The sequence below is a fragment of the Rana temporaria genome, chromosome 6 (assembly GCF_905171775.1).
Source record: "Rana temporaria chromosome 6, aRanTem1.1, whole genome shotgun sequence".
Classification (NCBI taxonomy): Eukaryota; Metazoa; Chordata; class Amphibia; order Anura; family Ranidae; genus Rana; species Rana temporaria.
Genome location: NC_053494.1, coordinates 64,052,966 through 64,071,740, shown reverse-complemented (window position 1 = coordinate 64,071,740; position 18,775 = coordinate 64,052,966). Strand labels below are relative to the sequence as shown.

Sequence of the window (18,775 nt, the reverse complement as noted above, 5' to 3'; positions counted from 1 at the left end):
AAGATTTTCCCTTCTTCCCATTGGGCCATAAAAAGCCCAGCTACACTAGGGGCAAATTTTGCCCCCATGGCTACGCCGGTTTTCTGGAAAAAGTAATTGCCGCCATACCAGAAGTAGCTATTTTTAAGACAAAAGTCCAAACTTTTTACCAGATATTTTCGTTGGATGCAGGGCAACTGGGAATATTTCCTGAGGCCCCATTTGACTGCTTCGCATGCTTGATGATGTAGTATGATCGTGTATAACGACGATACGTCTGCTGTTGCTAGCCAAAAGGGTCCATCATCTCTTGGTATATCATCCAGGCATTGTAACATCTGTTTTGTGTCTCTAAGATACGCTCTTGTACTCTGAACTACTGGCTGTAAATAGAAGTCAATGTATTGCCCTATTCTTGCAGTTAAGGAATCAATTCCATTTACTATAGGTCTGGGCGGTGGATTCGTGCTGTTCTTATGTATTTTGGGGAGTGAGTATACAATAGGTGTGCGACATGATGTAGGGATCAGATATTGTGCTTCTTTCTTATCCAGGATTCCTCTTTTTAGTCCTAAATGTACAATCTGTTCCAAGGCTTTTCTGCATTTAAACATGGGATTACTCAGAAGGCGGTTGTAGGTGTTGGTATCTCCTAGCATTTGTTCCATGCTCATTTTATACTGTTCCTTGGAAAGTACCACAATGCCACCACCTTTATCGGCTGGTCGAACTACTAGATCCTTTCTTTTCATCAATTTGCGTATTCCACTCCTAATATGTTTCGGTTCTTCTTGTTTTTTCACTTTCAGGTCCATTAGTTCTCCTGTGACCAATCTTTTAAAGACTTCCACACATTTATTATCTTTCACAGGCGGATTAAAAATAGATTTATTCTTCAGATTACTATGTCTAATTTCTTCATCTGGATTGGCAGTCCTAGTTTTGTAAGGGTTACTGATCATATACTTTTGAATATTTAATTTCCTTACATACTTTTGAATTCCTATATATGTCTGGAATTTATCCAGATTTTTCGCTGGTGCGTATTTGAGGCCTTTATCTAGGACGCCAATCTCTTCATGTGTAAGTGGGAGTCCACTTAAGTTGAAGATTCCCTCTCCCTTTCTGTTCTTTTTCTTTTGTGTTCTCTTTCCTCCTCGCTTTCCCCGTTTCTTTCTGGGGTTCTTCTGTAGGTTCTTATTTCCTCTGTATGTCGAGGCGGATGGTATTCTTGACCTCTCTCTAAAAAAGAAGAGGTATTGGGATTTTGATGTCTTTCCACTCTATCATCCACTGTTCGCTGTTCTAGGGGTGCATAATAATTCCGTGTAGGGATTGGACTCCTATCCTGTGGGTGATGAGTGTAATAACCTCGATCTCCCTCTCTTCGATCATTTGAACGAACAGGGCTTCTTCTTCTCTGTTCATGTGTATATCATCTGTTCTCATGGTATTCATTTGGACGGCCCTGATAATAGTTGGTTTCCTGTGGCCGACCTCTATTCTCATAGCCTCCACCTCTATTATCTCGTTGGTTTTGGGGCTGGGGTCTATTATCCCTCTGGTCTTGTTGTGGTCTTTGTCCATAGTTATGGCCATTGTTATTATTTCTGCGTTTTTTCCAGAAGGGTTTCTTCCAACCATTCTGTGGTGTCCGCTCATTTTGGGGTGGTCTTCTCTCATTTTGGTAGGGAGTGTGTTGATTATAGTTGCCCTGTCTCTCTTCATTTCTGTACTGCCGGGGCGATTCGTGCCTATTCCTATCATGCGTTTCTTGGGTGGGCCCTATATAGTTGATCACTCTTGGGGGTGAATAGACCCTCACATTTCTCTCTGGTGTGGAATAGGTTGAGATGGGATCTGGTCGGCCCGATTGGCTCTGCCATTTAAACGTATGATCCGTTTTAAAATCATTCATACCGCGACTGTATTTTTTACTTTTCCTGTGTTGTACTTCCTTGTCTTTCTTTGTTAAATCATTATTCAGTTGTGTTGTGTATCTTACGAGATCTCCTGAATCTTTATATGCTTCTAGTTCTTCCTTGACCTCTAGGATGATCTGTTCGATCAGTTTCAGCTTTCTCTTTTTCCTGTCTAGTAGGAACATCAAAAGTTCTGACCCCTTGATGTTAAAAAATTTAAACCATTCGTCTATTGAGGCCTGATCTAATAGGCCATCATTAGGGGTTATATCCCATCGTAGACGCCGTGGGACAATGTTATCCTTAATATAGCGTTCAAAGGTGACTATGTCCCACCATAGGCTGATCTTTTTTTCCATATTATGCCCTAGCTTCCTCATGAGGCTCTCTAGGTCACTGTTTTTCTTAACAGGTGCAGAAGCATTAAAAACATCTTCAAGATTAACCTGCCTCTTATCAAGAAATGAGAAGACATCCATGATAGCTGCGGTAATGAGTGCGAGACAGTGATAAATAGTGGAAAAATGGATATTACCGCGCTTATCAAAGGAGGGGAAACAGAGAAGGGAAGAAAGGGGGAGGGGAAATGAAAGTGATGAGAAGTGGAGGTACAGCTGCGGCACTGGAAGGTGTATCAAACCATAAGCAATTGAAAATGGGGAGGGTAGTGCTGCGCTAATCAGTGGTGAATGGATAAGTGAATAAACAGGTGGGGGAGGGGAATGAAAGTAGGTGTAATTGAAATGAGGAGCAATATAGCCCAAATGGCATCAGCATAAAAATAAATATAAATGATCAGTGAACAATAACAGTAATGGTGCAAATCATATAACTACACAGGTTCCTCTTAATGTGATGAAATACACTATAAGTAATGGTGCAAAAAAAAATTCCAGGTAACTGTGCTAAGTGACACTCCTATACTGGTGATAAACAGTCCATCAACAGAGTTTGAAAAATATTAGCAAAAAATATAAGTAAAATTTCAAAAGTCCAAGAAAGCAAAAGTGCAAGTGTAGGTCCGCAATATGGAGTGAGAGGAAAATGGGTATCCAGTGATCCTTTTAGGGTAAGTAAGGATGTCCCCTTACCTTACTGCTGTAAGGTAACAGCATATAGATCCAACCACATTAGATGGTTCACTCGATGGGCTCTGATCCAACAACGGCAGGTCCTCCTTGGAGTTCTCGTCCCAGATTGGTCAGTTTCTCGCCCCAAAGAAATAAAGCATCGATGGTGTGATACCGTTTTAAAAATTTTAATTCTCAAAGAAAATAGACAGGGGTACTCACATAATCCAAAATACAATTGAGCATGTAAAAAAGAGGGGCAATCTGTCGCCAACGTCACCTCCGATACCTCTCAGTGGACTCATGCGCATTCGTCACTATCATGTGACTTCCTCAGGAGTAGTGAGAGGCATAAATGGGATCCTTTTTATAAGGTGACTTGTTTAGTAGGCTGTAAGTAAACTCAGCTGTTTGCCATGTAAATAATGCAGCTGCAGCCATTTTCCCGTAGTCTGCTAGGCATTTAATAGTAAAATCAAAAAATCAAAAAATTTCGCCCAGCATATAAAATATTTAAATTAGTAGCATTCAAATGGTGGGTGACAGATATGACATCTCATTTATATGGTTAACAATGAAAAAAATTGAAAAAACTTAAAAGCTACAGCCAGGGGACGGAGACCATGGGGGGGGCAAACACAGAAGTCCCATTGTACCATCATAACATTCTGTGTTGACAGTACACAGCGTTCTACAGGAAGTCTGGCAGCCGCCATTTTGTTGTAGCTCAAAAGACGTCCCCAGCATCTCACAGAGCGCTGGGGATACGTCTTACAAAAGTGAGCCATTCTGTCTGATGTCTGGTTGGGGGCCTGCATGGGGCCCCCCGACCTCGGCCAGCATCACAAATAGGCTTCCATCACGTATCGGCGGCGTCTATCAAAACGAGCGCCGCCGGAAGTGGAGCTGCAGCCACCTTGCAGCCACCGGAAGTGGAGCCGCGGCCATTTTTTTGAAGCCAATGCTTGTTAAATGGTGACACACGGCGTCCTCACAAGGGAGCACTCGAGGGAAACAATTAAAAACACAGGGGAGCAGGAATTTATGTGTATATACACACTCATAATGCACCGAGAAGATTGAGGCTCAATTGGTATATTAAAAAATATTGAGAGCCAGAATAATTTGTTAAAAAATATATATATGTTAAAAAGTATAAAAAATTTAAATGAATGTATGTCGACATATTTAATTTCATTGAATGGATATGCCACATAAGGTTAAAAGACGTAGATGACGTGTGCGAACAGATCCACATATACAGATTAAAAACAATCTACGTCATCAATATTAGATAGCGAAAAGGAGAGAACAGAGAGGGTAAGTGAAGCAAGAAATAAATCAAAAAATAAAGTCTTATCGATCACTTAAAAAACAATTAAGATCAAAATCTATGTTAAGACCTCGGGGAGCAAAAGTATCCAGAGTAAATATCCAGCGAGATTCTAACTGGCTCAATGTTCTAACTTTATGCCCGCCTCGCCAGTGTCTCACATAGGGCTCTATGCCCCAAAATTTAAGATGTGTCGGATCTTTATTGTGGTGGGTAAGGAAGTGTCTTGATACACTATGTTTATCGAAACCTTTAAGGATGTTTTGGACATGTTCTTTTATACGCACTCGTAATGCTCTTTTTGTCCGGCCTATGTATTGTAGACCGCAACTGCATTCGAGTGCGTATACAACTCCCTCTGTGTTACAGCAGATAAATTCTTTTATTTCGTATACATCTCCTGTACTAGTTGCAGTAAAATCTTTCCTCTTCTGGTTCGGTTTGTGAGTTCTCAAACATGCGTAGCATCTTTTGCATGGAAAAAAACCTTTACCAGTGAAAAAAGAGAGGAAGTTGTTTTTATTTTTAGGCGGATCAGGCACATTTTTAACAATTTTGTCCCTAATAGTAGGTGCCCTTTTATATACGAACTTTGGAATCGGTGGAAGGACACCCCCCAGTTCTTTGTCAGCCAGTAGTATATTCCAATGGCGTCTAATGACTTTTTCAATGCATTTATGTTGTATACTGTAATCGAAGATGATAGGCATCAAGTCTTTATGCATTTTTTGTTTAGGCTTATCACTCATAAGAGTCTGTCTATCCATTGTTGCCACTTCTGCAATCTTCTGGTTAATAAAGGAATTGTCGTATCCTTTTTGTTTAAACCTTTCTCCCATGTCTTTTGCTTGGGTGAGAAAAGTATCTTTGTCTGTACAATTTCGTCTTAGGCGCATTAATTGCCCTTTTGGAATGTTAAAAAGCCAGTTTCTGTGATGACAACTTTCAAGCGGCAAGTAGCTATTACGATCCACATTTTTAAAATGAGTTTTAGACCGGAGTTCGTTATTTTCTTGTTCCACCTCTAGGTCTAGGAATGTGATCTTTTTGTTGCTGATTTCCCAAGAAAGTTCAATGTTTCTGTCATTGGTATTTAAATCTTGTAGAAAATCTGCTAGCATTTCTTTCTCGCCCCTCCACAGTATGAAGATATCATCAATATATGTACAGATCATCAGGAGGTTCAGAGAAGATTTTCCCTTCTTCCCATTGGGCCATAAAAAGCCCAGCTACACTAGGGGCAAATTTTGCCCCCATGGCTACGCCGGTTTTCTGGAAAAAGTAATTGCCGCCATACCAGAAGTAGCTATTTTTAAGACAAAAGTCCAAACTTTTTACCAGATATTTTCGTTGGATGCAGGGCAACTGGGAATATTTCCTGAGGCCCCATTTGACTGCTTCGCATGCTTGATGATGTAGTATGATCGTGTATAACGACGATACGTCTGCTGTTGCTAGCCAAAAGGGTCCATCATCTCTTGGTATATCATCCAGGCATTGTAACATCTGTTTTGTGTCTCTAAGATACGCTCTTGTACTCTGAACTACTGGCTGTAAATAGAAGTCAATGTATTGCCCCATTCTTGCAGTTAAGGAATCAATTCCATTTACTATAGGTCTGGGCGGTGGATTCGTGCTGTTCTTATGTATTTTGGGGAGTGAGTATACAATAGGTGTGCGACATGATGTAGGGATCAGATATTGTGCTTCTTTCTTATCCAGGATTCCTCTTTTTAGTCCTAAATGTACAATCTGTTCCAAGGCTTTTCTGCATTTAAACATGGGATTACTCAGAAGGCGGTTGTAGGTGTTGGTATCTCCTAGCATTTGTTCCATGCTCATTTTATACTGTTCCTTGGAAAGTACCACAATGCCACCACCTTTATCGGCTGGTCGAACTACTAGATCCTTTCTTTTCATCAATTTGCGTATTCCACTCCTAATATGTTTCGGTTCTTCTTGTTTTTTCACTTTCAGGTCCATTAGTTCTCCTGTGACCAATCTTTTAAAGACTTCCACACATTTATTATCTTTCACAGGCGGATTAAAAATAGATTTATTCTTCAGATTACTATGTCTAATTTCTTCATCTGGATTGGCAGTCCTAGTTTTGTAAGGGTTACTGATCATATACTTTTGAATATTTAATTTCCTTACATACTTTTGAATTCCTATATATGTCTGGAATTTATCCAGATTTTTCGCTGGTGCGTATTTGAGGCCTTTATCTAGGACGCCAATCTCTTCATGTGTAAGTGGGAGTCCACTTAAGTTGAAGATTCCCTCTCCCTTTCTGTTCTTTTTCTTTTGTGTTCTCTTTCCTCCTCGCTTTCCCTGTTTCTTTCTGGGGTTCTTCTGTAGGTTCTTATTTCCTCTGTATGTCGAGGCGGATGGTATTCTTGACCTCTCTCTAAAAAAGAAGAGGTATTGGGATTTTGATGTCTTTCCACTCTATCATCCACTGTTCGCTGTTCTAGGGGTGCATAATAATTCCGTGTAGGGATTGGACTCCTATCCTGTGGGTGATGAGTGTAATAACCTCGATCTCCCTCTCTTCGATCATTTGAACGAACAGGGCTTCTTCTTCTCTGTTCATGTGTATATCCTCTGTTCTCATGGTATTCATTTGGACGTCCCTGATAATAGTTGGTTTCCTGTGGCCGACCTCTATTCTCATAGCCTCCACCTCTATTATCTCTTGGTTTTGGGGCTGGGGTCTATTATCCCTCTGGTCTTGTTGTGGTCTTTGTCCATAGTTATGGCCATTGTTATTATTTCTGCGTTTTTTCCAGAAGGGTTTCTTCCAACCATTCTGTGGTGTCCGCTCATTTTGTTGATTAATCTCTTTTTTTATTTTAAAACAAAATGATACAATACAATACATAATACATAATACAAAAGGGATAGTACAGCCCGACCATCGCCATCCTACTTATTATTATACGTCCCCTATTAGGCATTTATCTCTTTCGTTCGTATCTTTCCCTCCCCCCCGGATTCCAGGGAGGGGCATCCAGGAAAAACAAGAACAACAAAAAAACACAAACAGAGGAGGATAAAGGAAGAAAAAAAAAAAAAAATAATTTAAAAATTAAAAATTAAAAAAGAAAAGAAAAAAAAAAAAAAGGAAAAAAGGGGGAAAGAGGGATCTCAAGAATCATGATTTTCCTATCCACCGACCCCTCTCTGCAGTCCTATTTTTTCTCATATAGCCATATCCTTATCGCTCTAGGATTCCCGGTCTTCCCGATCTTCTATATCGTTCGCCCATACCCTCCTTAGGCCTCTCTTCTGGTGTCCATATAGGACTTCCAGGATGACCACGTTCTTAAATATTTTTCCTTTTGGTGTAGTGCTGTCAGGACTAACTCTTCTAATTTGCTTATTTCTTTAACTCTACCTATCCACATCTCCACTGTTGGTGGGCTTGATGACTTCCACTTCTTCGCTATACATGCCTTTGCAGCGTCTAAGAGGTGGCGTATGATTGATTCCCTGTAATCTCTTTCTGCTATATAATTTAAGTGTAGAAGGTAAAATTCTGGATCTTCCGGGATCTCATGTTTTGAGCAGACCTCAAGAGCTCTTTTAATCTCTAACCAAAAACTCCTCAACATAGGGCAATCCCAAAATATATGTAGCATCGTTCCTTTGGTTTCCTGGCACCTCCAACATTTATTGGTTACCTCTGGGAACATTTTATTTAGTCTTTCTGGTGTCCTATACCATCTCGTAAAGATCTTGTAATTCGTCTCTTGTATTCTCACGCAGAGTGATGTCTCGTGTGCTCGCCTATATATACATTGACGCTGTTCTGCACTAAATGTCTTTTCTAATTCTCTTTCCCATTCTTGAACGCACTTCGGAGGATAGGCTCCTGATTGCCCTAGTAGCTCATAGCTTATTGAGAGAGTATGTGATAACGTACCTTTTTCGTTACACATTTTCTCAAACCTCATGAGGGGTCTTTCGAAACTCTCGGGATTCGGCAAGGTATTCAGGAAATGGACCATCTGAAGTGCGCTCCAGAATTTAAGACGAAATGCCTTTCCTGTTTCCATCAGTTCCTCTATTGTTACCCATCTCCCCATTTGGATGTACCTCGCTACTTGTGTACACTCTCTGGTCCTTAAATGCCGAAATGCTCCGTCTTCATATCCCGATGGGAAGAGGGGGTTACCTATCACTGGGTATAATGGAGAGGTCCTAGGCTCAATTCCTATCATAGGTAATACTGTTGCGCAAATCCTCACTGTATTGCCCACTATCGGATTTTTGTTTATTTCTTTCGGCAACGAGGCAAACCACCATGGTGCTCTTTCAAGGGGTGTTTTATATTGTGCCTGTTCAATTTGTACCCATAGTTTCGTGTCTGAATGTCTGTTCCAATCAATTAGCCTATTCAGATGAGTTGCATAGTAGTATTTCCGTATATCTGGGACTCCAAGTCCTCCCTGCTGCTTAGTATTCATTAATTGTTTCCTTTGTATCCTGGGATTTTTATGTGCCCATATAAACTCAAAAATCACTCTCTGACATTGTTTGAGATACTTTACTGGTATATGTATTGGAAGTGTTTGTAATAAATAAAGAATTTTCGGGAGTATGTTCATCTTGATAATATTACATCGACCTATCCAGCTATGAAAGCCCTGATTCCATTTATCCAATAAGATCTTCACTTTTTGCAATAAAGGTGGAAAGTTCAACTCAAAGATCCTATCCACCTTTCCTGCTAGTTGTATACCTAAATAGGTCAGTGCTCTATCTGTCCATTTAAGCTTATATTTTTGTTTTAGATATGTTATTATTGTGTTTGGGGCATTTACTCCCATCGCTTCTGATTTATTAAGATTAATACGTAAGTTCGATAGAGCTCCGTATCTCTCAAATTCCTTCATTAGTTCCGGGATTGAGGTCAGTGGATTTGCGAGGGTAAACAACATATCATCTGCGTAGGCTGTAATTTTGCAATTGTTCTTCCCTATTTGTATACCTGAGATATTCGAGTTTAAACGGATCGTACACAGAAAAGGCTCCAATGACAGGGCGAAGAGGAGTGGGGACAGGGGACATCCCTGTCTCGTCCCGTTTGAAATCCGGAGAGGCTCCGAGAGTATTCCATTAGCTCGTACCTGAGCCGTTAGACCTGAGTACATGGAGGATATCCACTTTATTATTTTATTCCCAAAGCCTCCGTGTTTTAGGACTGCCCACATGAAACTCCAATTCACCCTGTCAAAGGCCTTCTCTGCATCTGTGTTCAAAAATATACATTGCGTCTGTGTTGTGTTCGCTATCTGCACCAGGTTAATAGCCTTAATTGTGTTATCGCGTGCTTCCCTAGTAGGGACAAATCCCACCTGGTCCAGATGTACTAAATCTGGAATATATTGTTGTATCCTATTTGCCAAGATCTTAGCCAGGATCTTCACGTCCAAATTTAATAGCGAGATTGGTCGATAATTCCCACAAATAGCTAGATCTTTCCCCTCTTTTGGTATCACCGATATATACGCTAGCAAAGTATCTTTAGCTAAACTAGCCGACGTCCCTAGGGCATTAAATAGTTTAACCATATATTCTGATATTGAGGGAAATAAGGTTTTGTAGTATTGACCTGTGAAACCGTCTGGTCCGGGAGCTTTTCCCGTTTTCATTGTGCTTACTGCTATTTTAACTTCTTCCAGGGTTATGGCTTCCTCTAGTTTCTGTCTGTCTAATTCTGATAATCTCGGTATTTCTGCTTCTGTTAGATACTTGTCAATTTGCTCGCTAGTCAGGGGCTTGCTTTGTATATTATAGAGAGAATGATAATATTCTTGGAACTCCTTCGCTATATCTTTTGGTTTTGTAACCTTCGATTTCTTAGGTGGATTAATATATGGAATATAATTACTCATTTTCTGTTCACGTAGGAGTTTAGCCAATCTTTTCCCGCATTTATCTCCTGACTCATATTCAAACTTTTTGCATCTCTGCATTGCCGCAGTTACTTTGTAGTATAGAAGATCGTTAATTTCAGTTCTTTTATTTACCAGCTCATTCTCTACATTTCTTGACCATGTTTGTTTATGTTTGCCCTCCAAGATAGCTAACTCTTTCAGTAGCCTGTTCAACTTTTCAGTACGTTTCCTCTTGATCCTAGATCCGTGTTTAATTAACACACCTCTAATTACTACCTTATGTGCTTCCCAGATAATTCCGGGGTCGCACTCTGGAGTGTCATTGATTTTAAAATAAAACTTAAGCTCTTCCATTACGTCTTCTAAGACCTCGTTATCTTGCAACAAACTTTCATTTAATCTCCACTGATTTGTTCTGGTCTGTCTTAAATCTTTTAACTCGTATACCAGAAAGATCGGAGCATGATCCGACCAGGTAATAGATCCTATTTTGGTTGATTGTACAAAGTGTAATTGGGCATGTGGAATAAGGAAAAGGTCTATACGAGAGTATGTTTTATGTGAGGCAGAGTAATATGTATAGTCTTTTTCTTTGTTATGCATCAACCTCCATATGTCAATCAGTTGATTTTTATACAAAGTTTGCGTAGTCCGATTTCTCACGCCAGAAGATATAGATGATTTTCCCGATGAGGTATCCTCTTTGGGGTCTAACAGGATATTCAGATCCCCTCCCATAATTAGGTGTCCTTCTGTAAATTCTAATAAGCGTTTAATTGTTTTGTCCAAGAAAACTTCTTGGTGCTCGTTTGGGACATACACAGTAGCAAGTGTTACCCCTGCTCCTCCTATTTTGCCCTTCACAAAAAGGTATCTCCCTTTCGGATCACTCATTGAGTCTACATATGTCCACTGAGTTCTCTCTGCTATTAGGATAGACACCCCCCTTGACTTTGCCTCTTTATTTGTCGCGTGATATGCTATTGGGTATATCCTATTCTTTAAAATCGGAGTTTTGTCCTCTCTAAAATGTGTTTCCTGTATGTACGCAACGTCAATTTTTAATCTTTGTAGATCATCTAGAAGGACCCTCCTTTTTTCGGGTATATTCAACCCCTTCGCGTTTATCGATATTATATTTAATTTCTCCATCTTCTCTTACTATATCTTACTATATCCTTGTTCCCTTATTTAATGGATATGTAGGCATAAAGGATTTAGACTGTTATCAGGGGGGGGAGGGTAGGAAAAAAAGCAAAAATAGAGATGAATATAAAACCCCTTATGTGGAGAGAAAAAAAAAAGGGGAGGAACGGAAGAAAAAAAAAAAAAAAAAAAAAAAAAAAAAAAGGAGATACTCTCCTTTGCTAATATTAGCTATCCTGCTAATAAGAGTAGAAACACTCACCGTTTAAACGGTATTTGAGCGTCGACCTATGTTTGGGGGCGTGTACCCAAGATGGCCTCCTACTGTGCTCCCATATCCCCTTCTCTCTCAAAATTAAGTACACAAATATAAAAAGAATACAAAAAAAAGACAGTGGGAGTACCAAGATCCCACTTCTAGAGTTGTACTTCTAGAAAGAAAAAAGGATATGTATTGAGCAATAATAAGAGAGAGAGCCTGCAGCTCCGGGTCTCCCCACGACTCTCAGCTTCTTTCCAGTACCACAAGCTAAGGCCACTAACAAATAGGGGAAAGAAAAAAAAAAGGATAGAAAGGACCAATACCTATCTAACGTATACAACTGCCTTATCTAGTACCAAATATACATAACCTATAACTTCTATAACACTTATAGCCTTTGGCTCTGGCCATTTTCTCCTTTCCTCCCTCCTTCCCCTCAGATATAACCCCCCACCCCCCCCCCCCCCCCCCCGAGGTGGTTATCATTCCCTGTTGTACCCACTCTTACCCCTTTTACCCCCCACCCCCATCCTCTTGTGTTAAACCTCTTCCACCCGCTAGCAGGATCTAGATGGGAGTACAAAATGAGGGCATGATATAACATGATGTAGTTCAAAAATTATAACCCCCCCCCCTCCCTACCCAAAAAAAAATCAAAAGGAAAAAAAAAAAAAAAAAAAAAAAAAAGGGAAGGGTCAGTTATCCACTTCTCTATTTACCTATGAACTTTATGGACTATATACCATCCTATCATATCATATCATTACTTCAGATATCTTCCCCTGTGTACCTTCCCAACAAGATGTATTCCCGACCGGCAGTGTTGGAAGGATAAATAAAGTTTTAACCCCAGCACCAAAAAGGAAAGAAAAAAAAAAAAAAAAAAAAAAAAAAAAAGGACCTGTCCACCTCCCCTATCTCCAAAACACCTTTTGGATGGTTGGGGCAGGAGAGGATCCATCCAATAAACCCTGTGTATCTTAGTGCTGTGTGCCCGAAAAATCGCTCTACTTTAGTGATGAGGTGCGTCCAGGGTTATATTACCCCCCGTGTGTATTAATTTATCTTATGTGTGTGTGAATGTGGCAATGTGATCTAAGCTATTATGTATAGTATTATAGGGTCATTGATATTGTGATTAATAATAATTAGTGAGAATTGGTGTTTATTACTAAAGTGTTTACTGGGGTGTATCTCACTCCCCAGTAGTGTCAAGTGTGTCAAGTGTATGTAGTGAGTGTGTATAAAAAAAAAAAAAAAAAAAAAAAAAAAGGATGGTCCTCTCTTCCACCCCAATCAGACCACACTGGCCATACCAAATGCATAAATTTTCCCGTTGGGGGGTGTATCCCTTCCCTCTCTCTGTCCCCCTTCCTCCCCTCCCCTCCCCCCCCTCCTCCCCCATGCTGAGAGGGGAGCGGGAAAAAGAAAATATCTTATAGTTCCATAAAATACATTTCCCTATAATCCTCCCCATTCTTTGAAAAAGTTATTTCCCCTCCAACAACAATGAAAAAATATACCAAAAGGGGAAAAAATGTATGTGAGGGAGAGGAGAGGGAAAAAAAAAAAAAAAAAAAAAAGACCCCGCAGGAGGGGGGGGGGTGGTTCTCTGTTTATGAAAATAAATAAATAAGGGAAAAAAGACCTCGGGGCCGGGGGGTGGGAGGGGGGCAGATCAATAAAAAAAAGTCCAAAAAGTCAGATAAAGGAAAAAAAAAAGTAAATTTAAGTCTCACGACTTTTATTCTGGCCTGGGCACTGTCTTCCATCTGGAGCCACTATTTGTCTCTTGGGTGGTCTCCCAACTTGCCATTGTCCCCTGTTTGTGCATTTTGAGATGTCCTCCTTTGTCCTGTCTTCATTTGAAACCTTCCCCTGTTGCTTATATATGTTATCGGTAAGAGCCAGTTTGGAATCTGAATTGGTGTTGTTTCGAGGAACATAAATAACTCTGGAAGCTCTGCTGGGTTTCTAAGCATAAATGACTCTGCAGACTTGCGGAATGTGACCGCAAGTGGGTACCCCCACCTGTATGTGGCCCCTTTTTCTCTAGCGAGATCCAATATTGGTCGCAGGCACGCTCTGCGCTGAAGAGTAGCCCGGGACAAGTCTGGTAAAATTTTTATGTATGCACCCTCGAATATAATGTCCTTTGTGTCCCATGCTGTCCTAAGAATCACTTCTTTCAGCTGATACCGGTACAATCGGCAGATTATGTCTCTTGGCCTATCAGGGTTAGTCGACTTGGGGCCTGGGGCTCTATGCACCCTCTCTATCTCAATTTCTGTCTGCGGTGATTTTAATAGTGTCCCAAAGACCTCCTTAATTTTAGCGTCCAAGTCCTCAGCGTCTGTTGCCTCCGGGACGCCCCTAAGGCGCACATTTTTCCTACGACTTCTGTCTTCTAACACTTCCATCTGCAGTTGTAGGTCAATTAATGATTCAGTTGCTATGTCCGCTCTGTTATGCTTTATCTCCTCCAAAGCTCTTTCAGTGGCCCCCACTCTCTGCTCAATCGACACTATAGATCCCTCTCTTAACATCACCTTTTCTGACAGGGTATTTAGATCTTGTCTTACCGCCTGTAGCTCCTGGCGTTGGGTCTCCTCTACTCGGAGTATCATTACCTCGATCTCCTCCCTGGTGGGTAGCCGCTCAATATCCTGGCGTGTGGGGAGGGTAGCTAGCATCGCTTTAATCTCTGCCATTTCCATATCTATCTCTGCCGACTTCGTACCACCCGCCGGGACCCTCACTGCAGTAGGCGTCTGTCTCTGGGTATTTCCCGCTCCAGAAGATCTCCGTTGCGTTACTAACCTCTCCCCCTCAGTGTACCTTTCACTGTCCCGGCCTCGGGCACCTTTGTTAATTACACCGCACGCGGCTATAGACACCGGTGATGCCGAGGTAAGATACCTCTGAATATCTCCTTGTTTACTCTTTACTGCCGCTTTCTTTGTGTCTGCCCGCGTTGTGTATTTGCGGTCATTACTCATACCGCTCCATGAAACTTACAGCTTCTGCCAATTACTGCCAGGCCCTCCCGTTAAATACCCGCTCAGCACCTCCTCTCCTCCTTTAATATTATCAGCTCCAGAGAGGGAGAGAAGAAATAAAAAAGGGAGAGCACCCAAAAAAATAGGGAAAAAAAATAAATCTGTTTTCCACTTTTAAGTTGTCAGTAGATGCAACAGATTTAACCAGTATAACAGGTGCAGCATATGGGGTCTATGTGTTTAACCCCCTTATATAGGTGAGCCTGTAGCTGGGTCACGGAGTGAACTAACACACGGGTCAGCCTCTCATAAGAGGGGGGGGGGTCTATCTCAGCCTGTCCCCCGATGCTGCTGGGTTTTTTACTGAGGTAGTAGAGCCAGAAGTAGAGCCAGTCCTATCATCTGCTCATCTCGCTATTTCCCGGGGTGTAGCTCCATCTCCAATTCTGCAATGTGGGGGGTGCAAATGAGTACAGTAGTAGAAATGATTAGTCTTTGGGGATTAGTCTTTATGACTTCTTTAATGTTCTTCCCCAGCAACCCTACCCCCCTTCCACATCTGAATACTGTCTCCCACACTCACGCGAGGCTGCGGGATTCCGTGCTCCTCGATCGCAATGCACAGTGCTTCCTCGGGTCGGATCTGGTCCCGTCCTTCCGTCCACCAGCCCAGCGTTGCCCCAATAGCTCCAGTGAGGATCCTCAGCTACATCTGACCACCGGCGTACGCTCACCAGGCACTCGCTCACCTCCGATCCACAGGATCCCAAATCACCCCGCACCAGGCACTAGCAGGCGGGGGTCGAGCGGCACACACCGGTACAGTGACACTCAGGTACGGCTCACGGCACTGCTCCCCGGGGGTCTCATCAAATTATTATTATTATCATATGCGATCGGGAGCACTTAGACGTTCACGCCACCACCTTTACTCCTTCCAGCGCTCAGCCGCGTCCTCCCGTCCTCGTGGAGATAGCTTCAACGCTCTGCTGGTTACCGCTGCATACATTAATCCATCCACGGCAGTTACACAGTCACCGAGTTAATCGCCGTTATGGCATGGAGAGAGCCCGGAGCTTCAGGTTTCTGTGTCTCTCACGCTGCCATTCCTAGGCCACGCCCCGTGTCCGCTCATTTTGGGGTGGTCTTCTCTCATTTTGGTAGGGAGTGTGTTGATTATAGTTGCCCTGTCTCTCTTCATTTCTGTACTGCCGGGGCGATTCGTGCCTATTCCTATCATGCGTTTCTTGGGTGGGCCCTATATAGTTGATCACTCTTGGGGGTGAATAGACCCTCACATTTCTCTCTGGTGTGGAATAGGTTGAGATGGGATCTGGTCGGCCCGATTGGCTCTGCCATTTAAACGTATGATCCGTTTTAAAATCATTCATATCGCGACTGTATTTTTTTCTTTTCCTGTGTTGTACTTCCTTGTCTTTCTTTGTTAAATCATTATTCAGTTGTGTTGTGTATCTTACGAGATCTCCTGAATCTTTATATGCTTCTAGTTCTTCCTTGACCTCTAGGATGATCTGTTCGATCAGTTTCAGCTTTCTCTTTTTCCTGTCTAGTAGGAACATCAAAAGTTCTGACCCCTTGATGTTAAAAAATTTAAACCATTCGTCTATTGAGGCCTGATCTAATAGGCCATCATTAGGGGTTATATCCCATCGTAGACGCCGTGGGACAATGTTATCCTTAATATAGCGTTCAAAGGTGACTATGTCCCACCATAGGCTGATCTTTTTTTCCATATTATGCCCTAGCTTCCTCATGAGGCTCTCTAGGTCACTGTTTTTCTTAACAGGTGCAGAAGCATTAAAAACATCTTCAAGATTAACCTGCCTCTTATCAAGAAATGAGAAGACATCCATGATAGCTGCGGTAATGAGTGCGAGACAGTGATAAATAGTGGAAAAATGGATATTACCGCGCTTATCAAAGGAGGGGAAACAGAGAAGGGAAGAAAGGGGGAGGGGAAATGAAAGTGATGAGAAGTGGAGGTACAGCTGCGGCACTGGAAGGTGTATCAAACCATAAGCAATTGAAAATGGGGAGGGTAGTGCTGCGCTAATCAGTGGTGAATGGATAAGTGAATAAACAGGTGGGGGAGGGGAATGAAAGTAGGTGTAATTGAAATGAGGAGCAATATAGCCCAAATGGCATCAGCATAAAAATAAATATAAATGATCAGTGAACAATAACAGTAATGGTGCAAATCATATAACTACACAGGTTCCTCTTAATGTGATGAAATACACTATAAGTAATGGTGCAAAAAAAAATTCCAGGTAACTGTGCTAAGTGACACTCCTATACTGGTGATAAACAGTCCATCAACAGAGTTTGAAAAATATTAGCAAAAAATATAAGTAAAATTTCAAAAGTCCAAGAAAGCAAAAGTGCAAGTGTAGGTCCGCAATATGGAGTGAGAGGAAAATGGGTATCCAGTGATCCTTTTAGGGTAAGTAAGGATGTCCCCTTACCTTACTGCTGTAAGGTAACAGCATATAGATCCAACCACATTAGATGGTTCACTCGATGGGCTCTGATCCAACAACGGCAGGTCCTCCTTGGAGTTCTCGTCCCAGATTGGTCAGTTTCTCGTCCCAAAGAAATAAAGCATCGATGGTGTGATACCGTTTTAAAAATTTTAATTCTCAAAGAAAATAGACAGGGGTACTCACATAATCCAAAATACAATTGAGCATGTAAAAAAGAGGGGCAATCTGTCGCCAACGTCACCTCCGATACCTCTCAGTGGACTCATGCGCATTCGTCACTATCATGTGACTTCCTCAGGAGTAGTGAGAGGCATAAATGGGATCCTTTTTATAAGGTGACTTGTTTAGTAGGCTGTAAGTAAACTCAGCTGTTTGCCATGCAAATAATGCAGCTGCAGCCATTTTCCCGTAGTCTGCTAGGCATTTAATAGTAAAATCAAAAAATCAAAAAATTTCGCCCAGCATATAAAATATTTAAATTAGTAGCATTCAAATGGTGGGTGACAGATATGACATCTCATTTATATGGTTAACAATGAAAAAAATTGAAAAAACTTAAAAGCTACAGCCAGGGGACGGAGACCATGGGGGGGGCAAACACAGAAGTCCCATTGTACCATCATAACATTCTGTGTTGACAGTACACAGCGTTCTACAGGAAGTCTGGCAGCCGCCATTTTGTTGTAGCTCAAAAGACGTCCCCAGCATCTCACAGAGCGCTGGGGATACGTCTTACAAAAGTGAGCCATTCTGTCTGATGTCTGGTCGGGGGCCTGCATGGGGCCCCCCGACCTCGGCCAGCATCACAAATAGGCTTCCATCACGTATCGGCGGCGTCTATCAAAACGAGCGCCGCCGGAAGTGGAGCTGCAGCCACCTTGCAGCCACCGGAAGTGGAGCCGCGGCCATTTTTTTGAAGCCAATGCTTGTTAAATGGTGACACACGGCGTCCTCACAAGGGAGCACTCGAGGGAAACAATTAAAAACACAGGGGAGCAGGAATTTATGTGTATATACACACTCATAATGCACCGAGAAGATTGAGGCTCAATTGGTATATTAAAAAATATTGAGAGCCAGAATAATTTGTTAAAAAATATATATATGTTAAAAAGTATAAAAAATTTAAATGAATGTATGTCGACATATTTAATTTCATTGAATGGATATGCCACATAAGGTTAAAAGACGTAGATGACGTGTGCGAACAGATCCACATATACAGATTAAAAACAATCTACGTCATCAATATTAGATAGCGAAAAGGAGAGAACAGAGAGGGTAAGTGAAGCAAGAAATAAATCAAAAAATAAAGTCTTATCGATCACTTAAAAAACAATTAAGATCAAAATCTATGTTAAGACCTCGGGGAGCAAAAGTATCCAGAGTAAATATCCAGCGAGATTCTAACTGGCTCAATGTTCTAACTTTATGCCCGCCTCGCCAGTTATGCCCTTCTCGCCAGTTATGCCCTTCTGGAAAAAACGCAGAAATAATAACAATGGCCATAACTATGGACAAAGACCACAACAAGACCAGAGGGATAATAGACCCCAGCCCCAAAACCAACGAGATAATAGAGGTGGAGGCTATGAGAATAGAGGTCGGCCACAGGAAACCAACTATTATCAGGGACGTCCAAATGAATACCATG

General features: G+C 41.6%; 1 protein-coding gene across 1 annotated transcript; it reads right to left on the bottom strand.

The window, feature by feature from the left end:
- Positions 1-6,641: 6,641 nt before the first annotated feature.
- Positions 6,642-16,569, bottom strand: LOC120943544. The gene is made up of 2 exons (XM_040356909.1): positions 15,753-16,569; positions 6,642-7,133 (listed from the first exon to the last, which is right to left on the bottom strand). Exons 1-2 carry the CDS (start codon positions 16,489-16,491, stop codon positions 6,778-6,780), a joined length of 1,095 nt encoding a protein of 364 aa, XP_040212843.1. The 5' UTR covers positions 16,492-16,569; the 3' UTR covers positions 6,642-6,777.
- Positions 16,570-18,775: the final 2,206 nt, after the last annotated feature.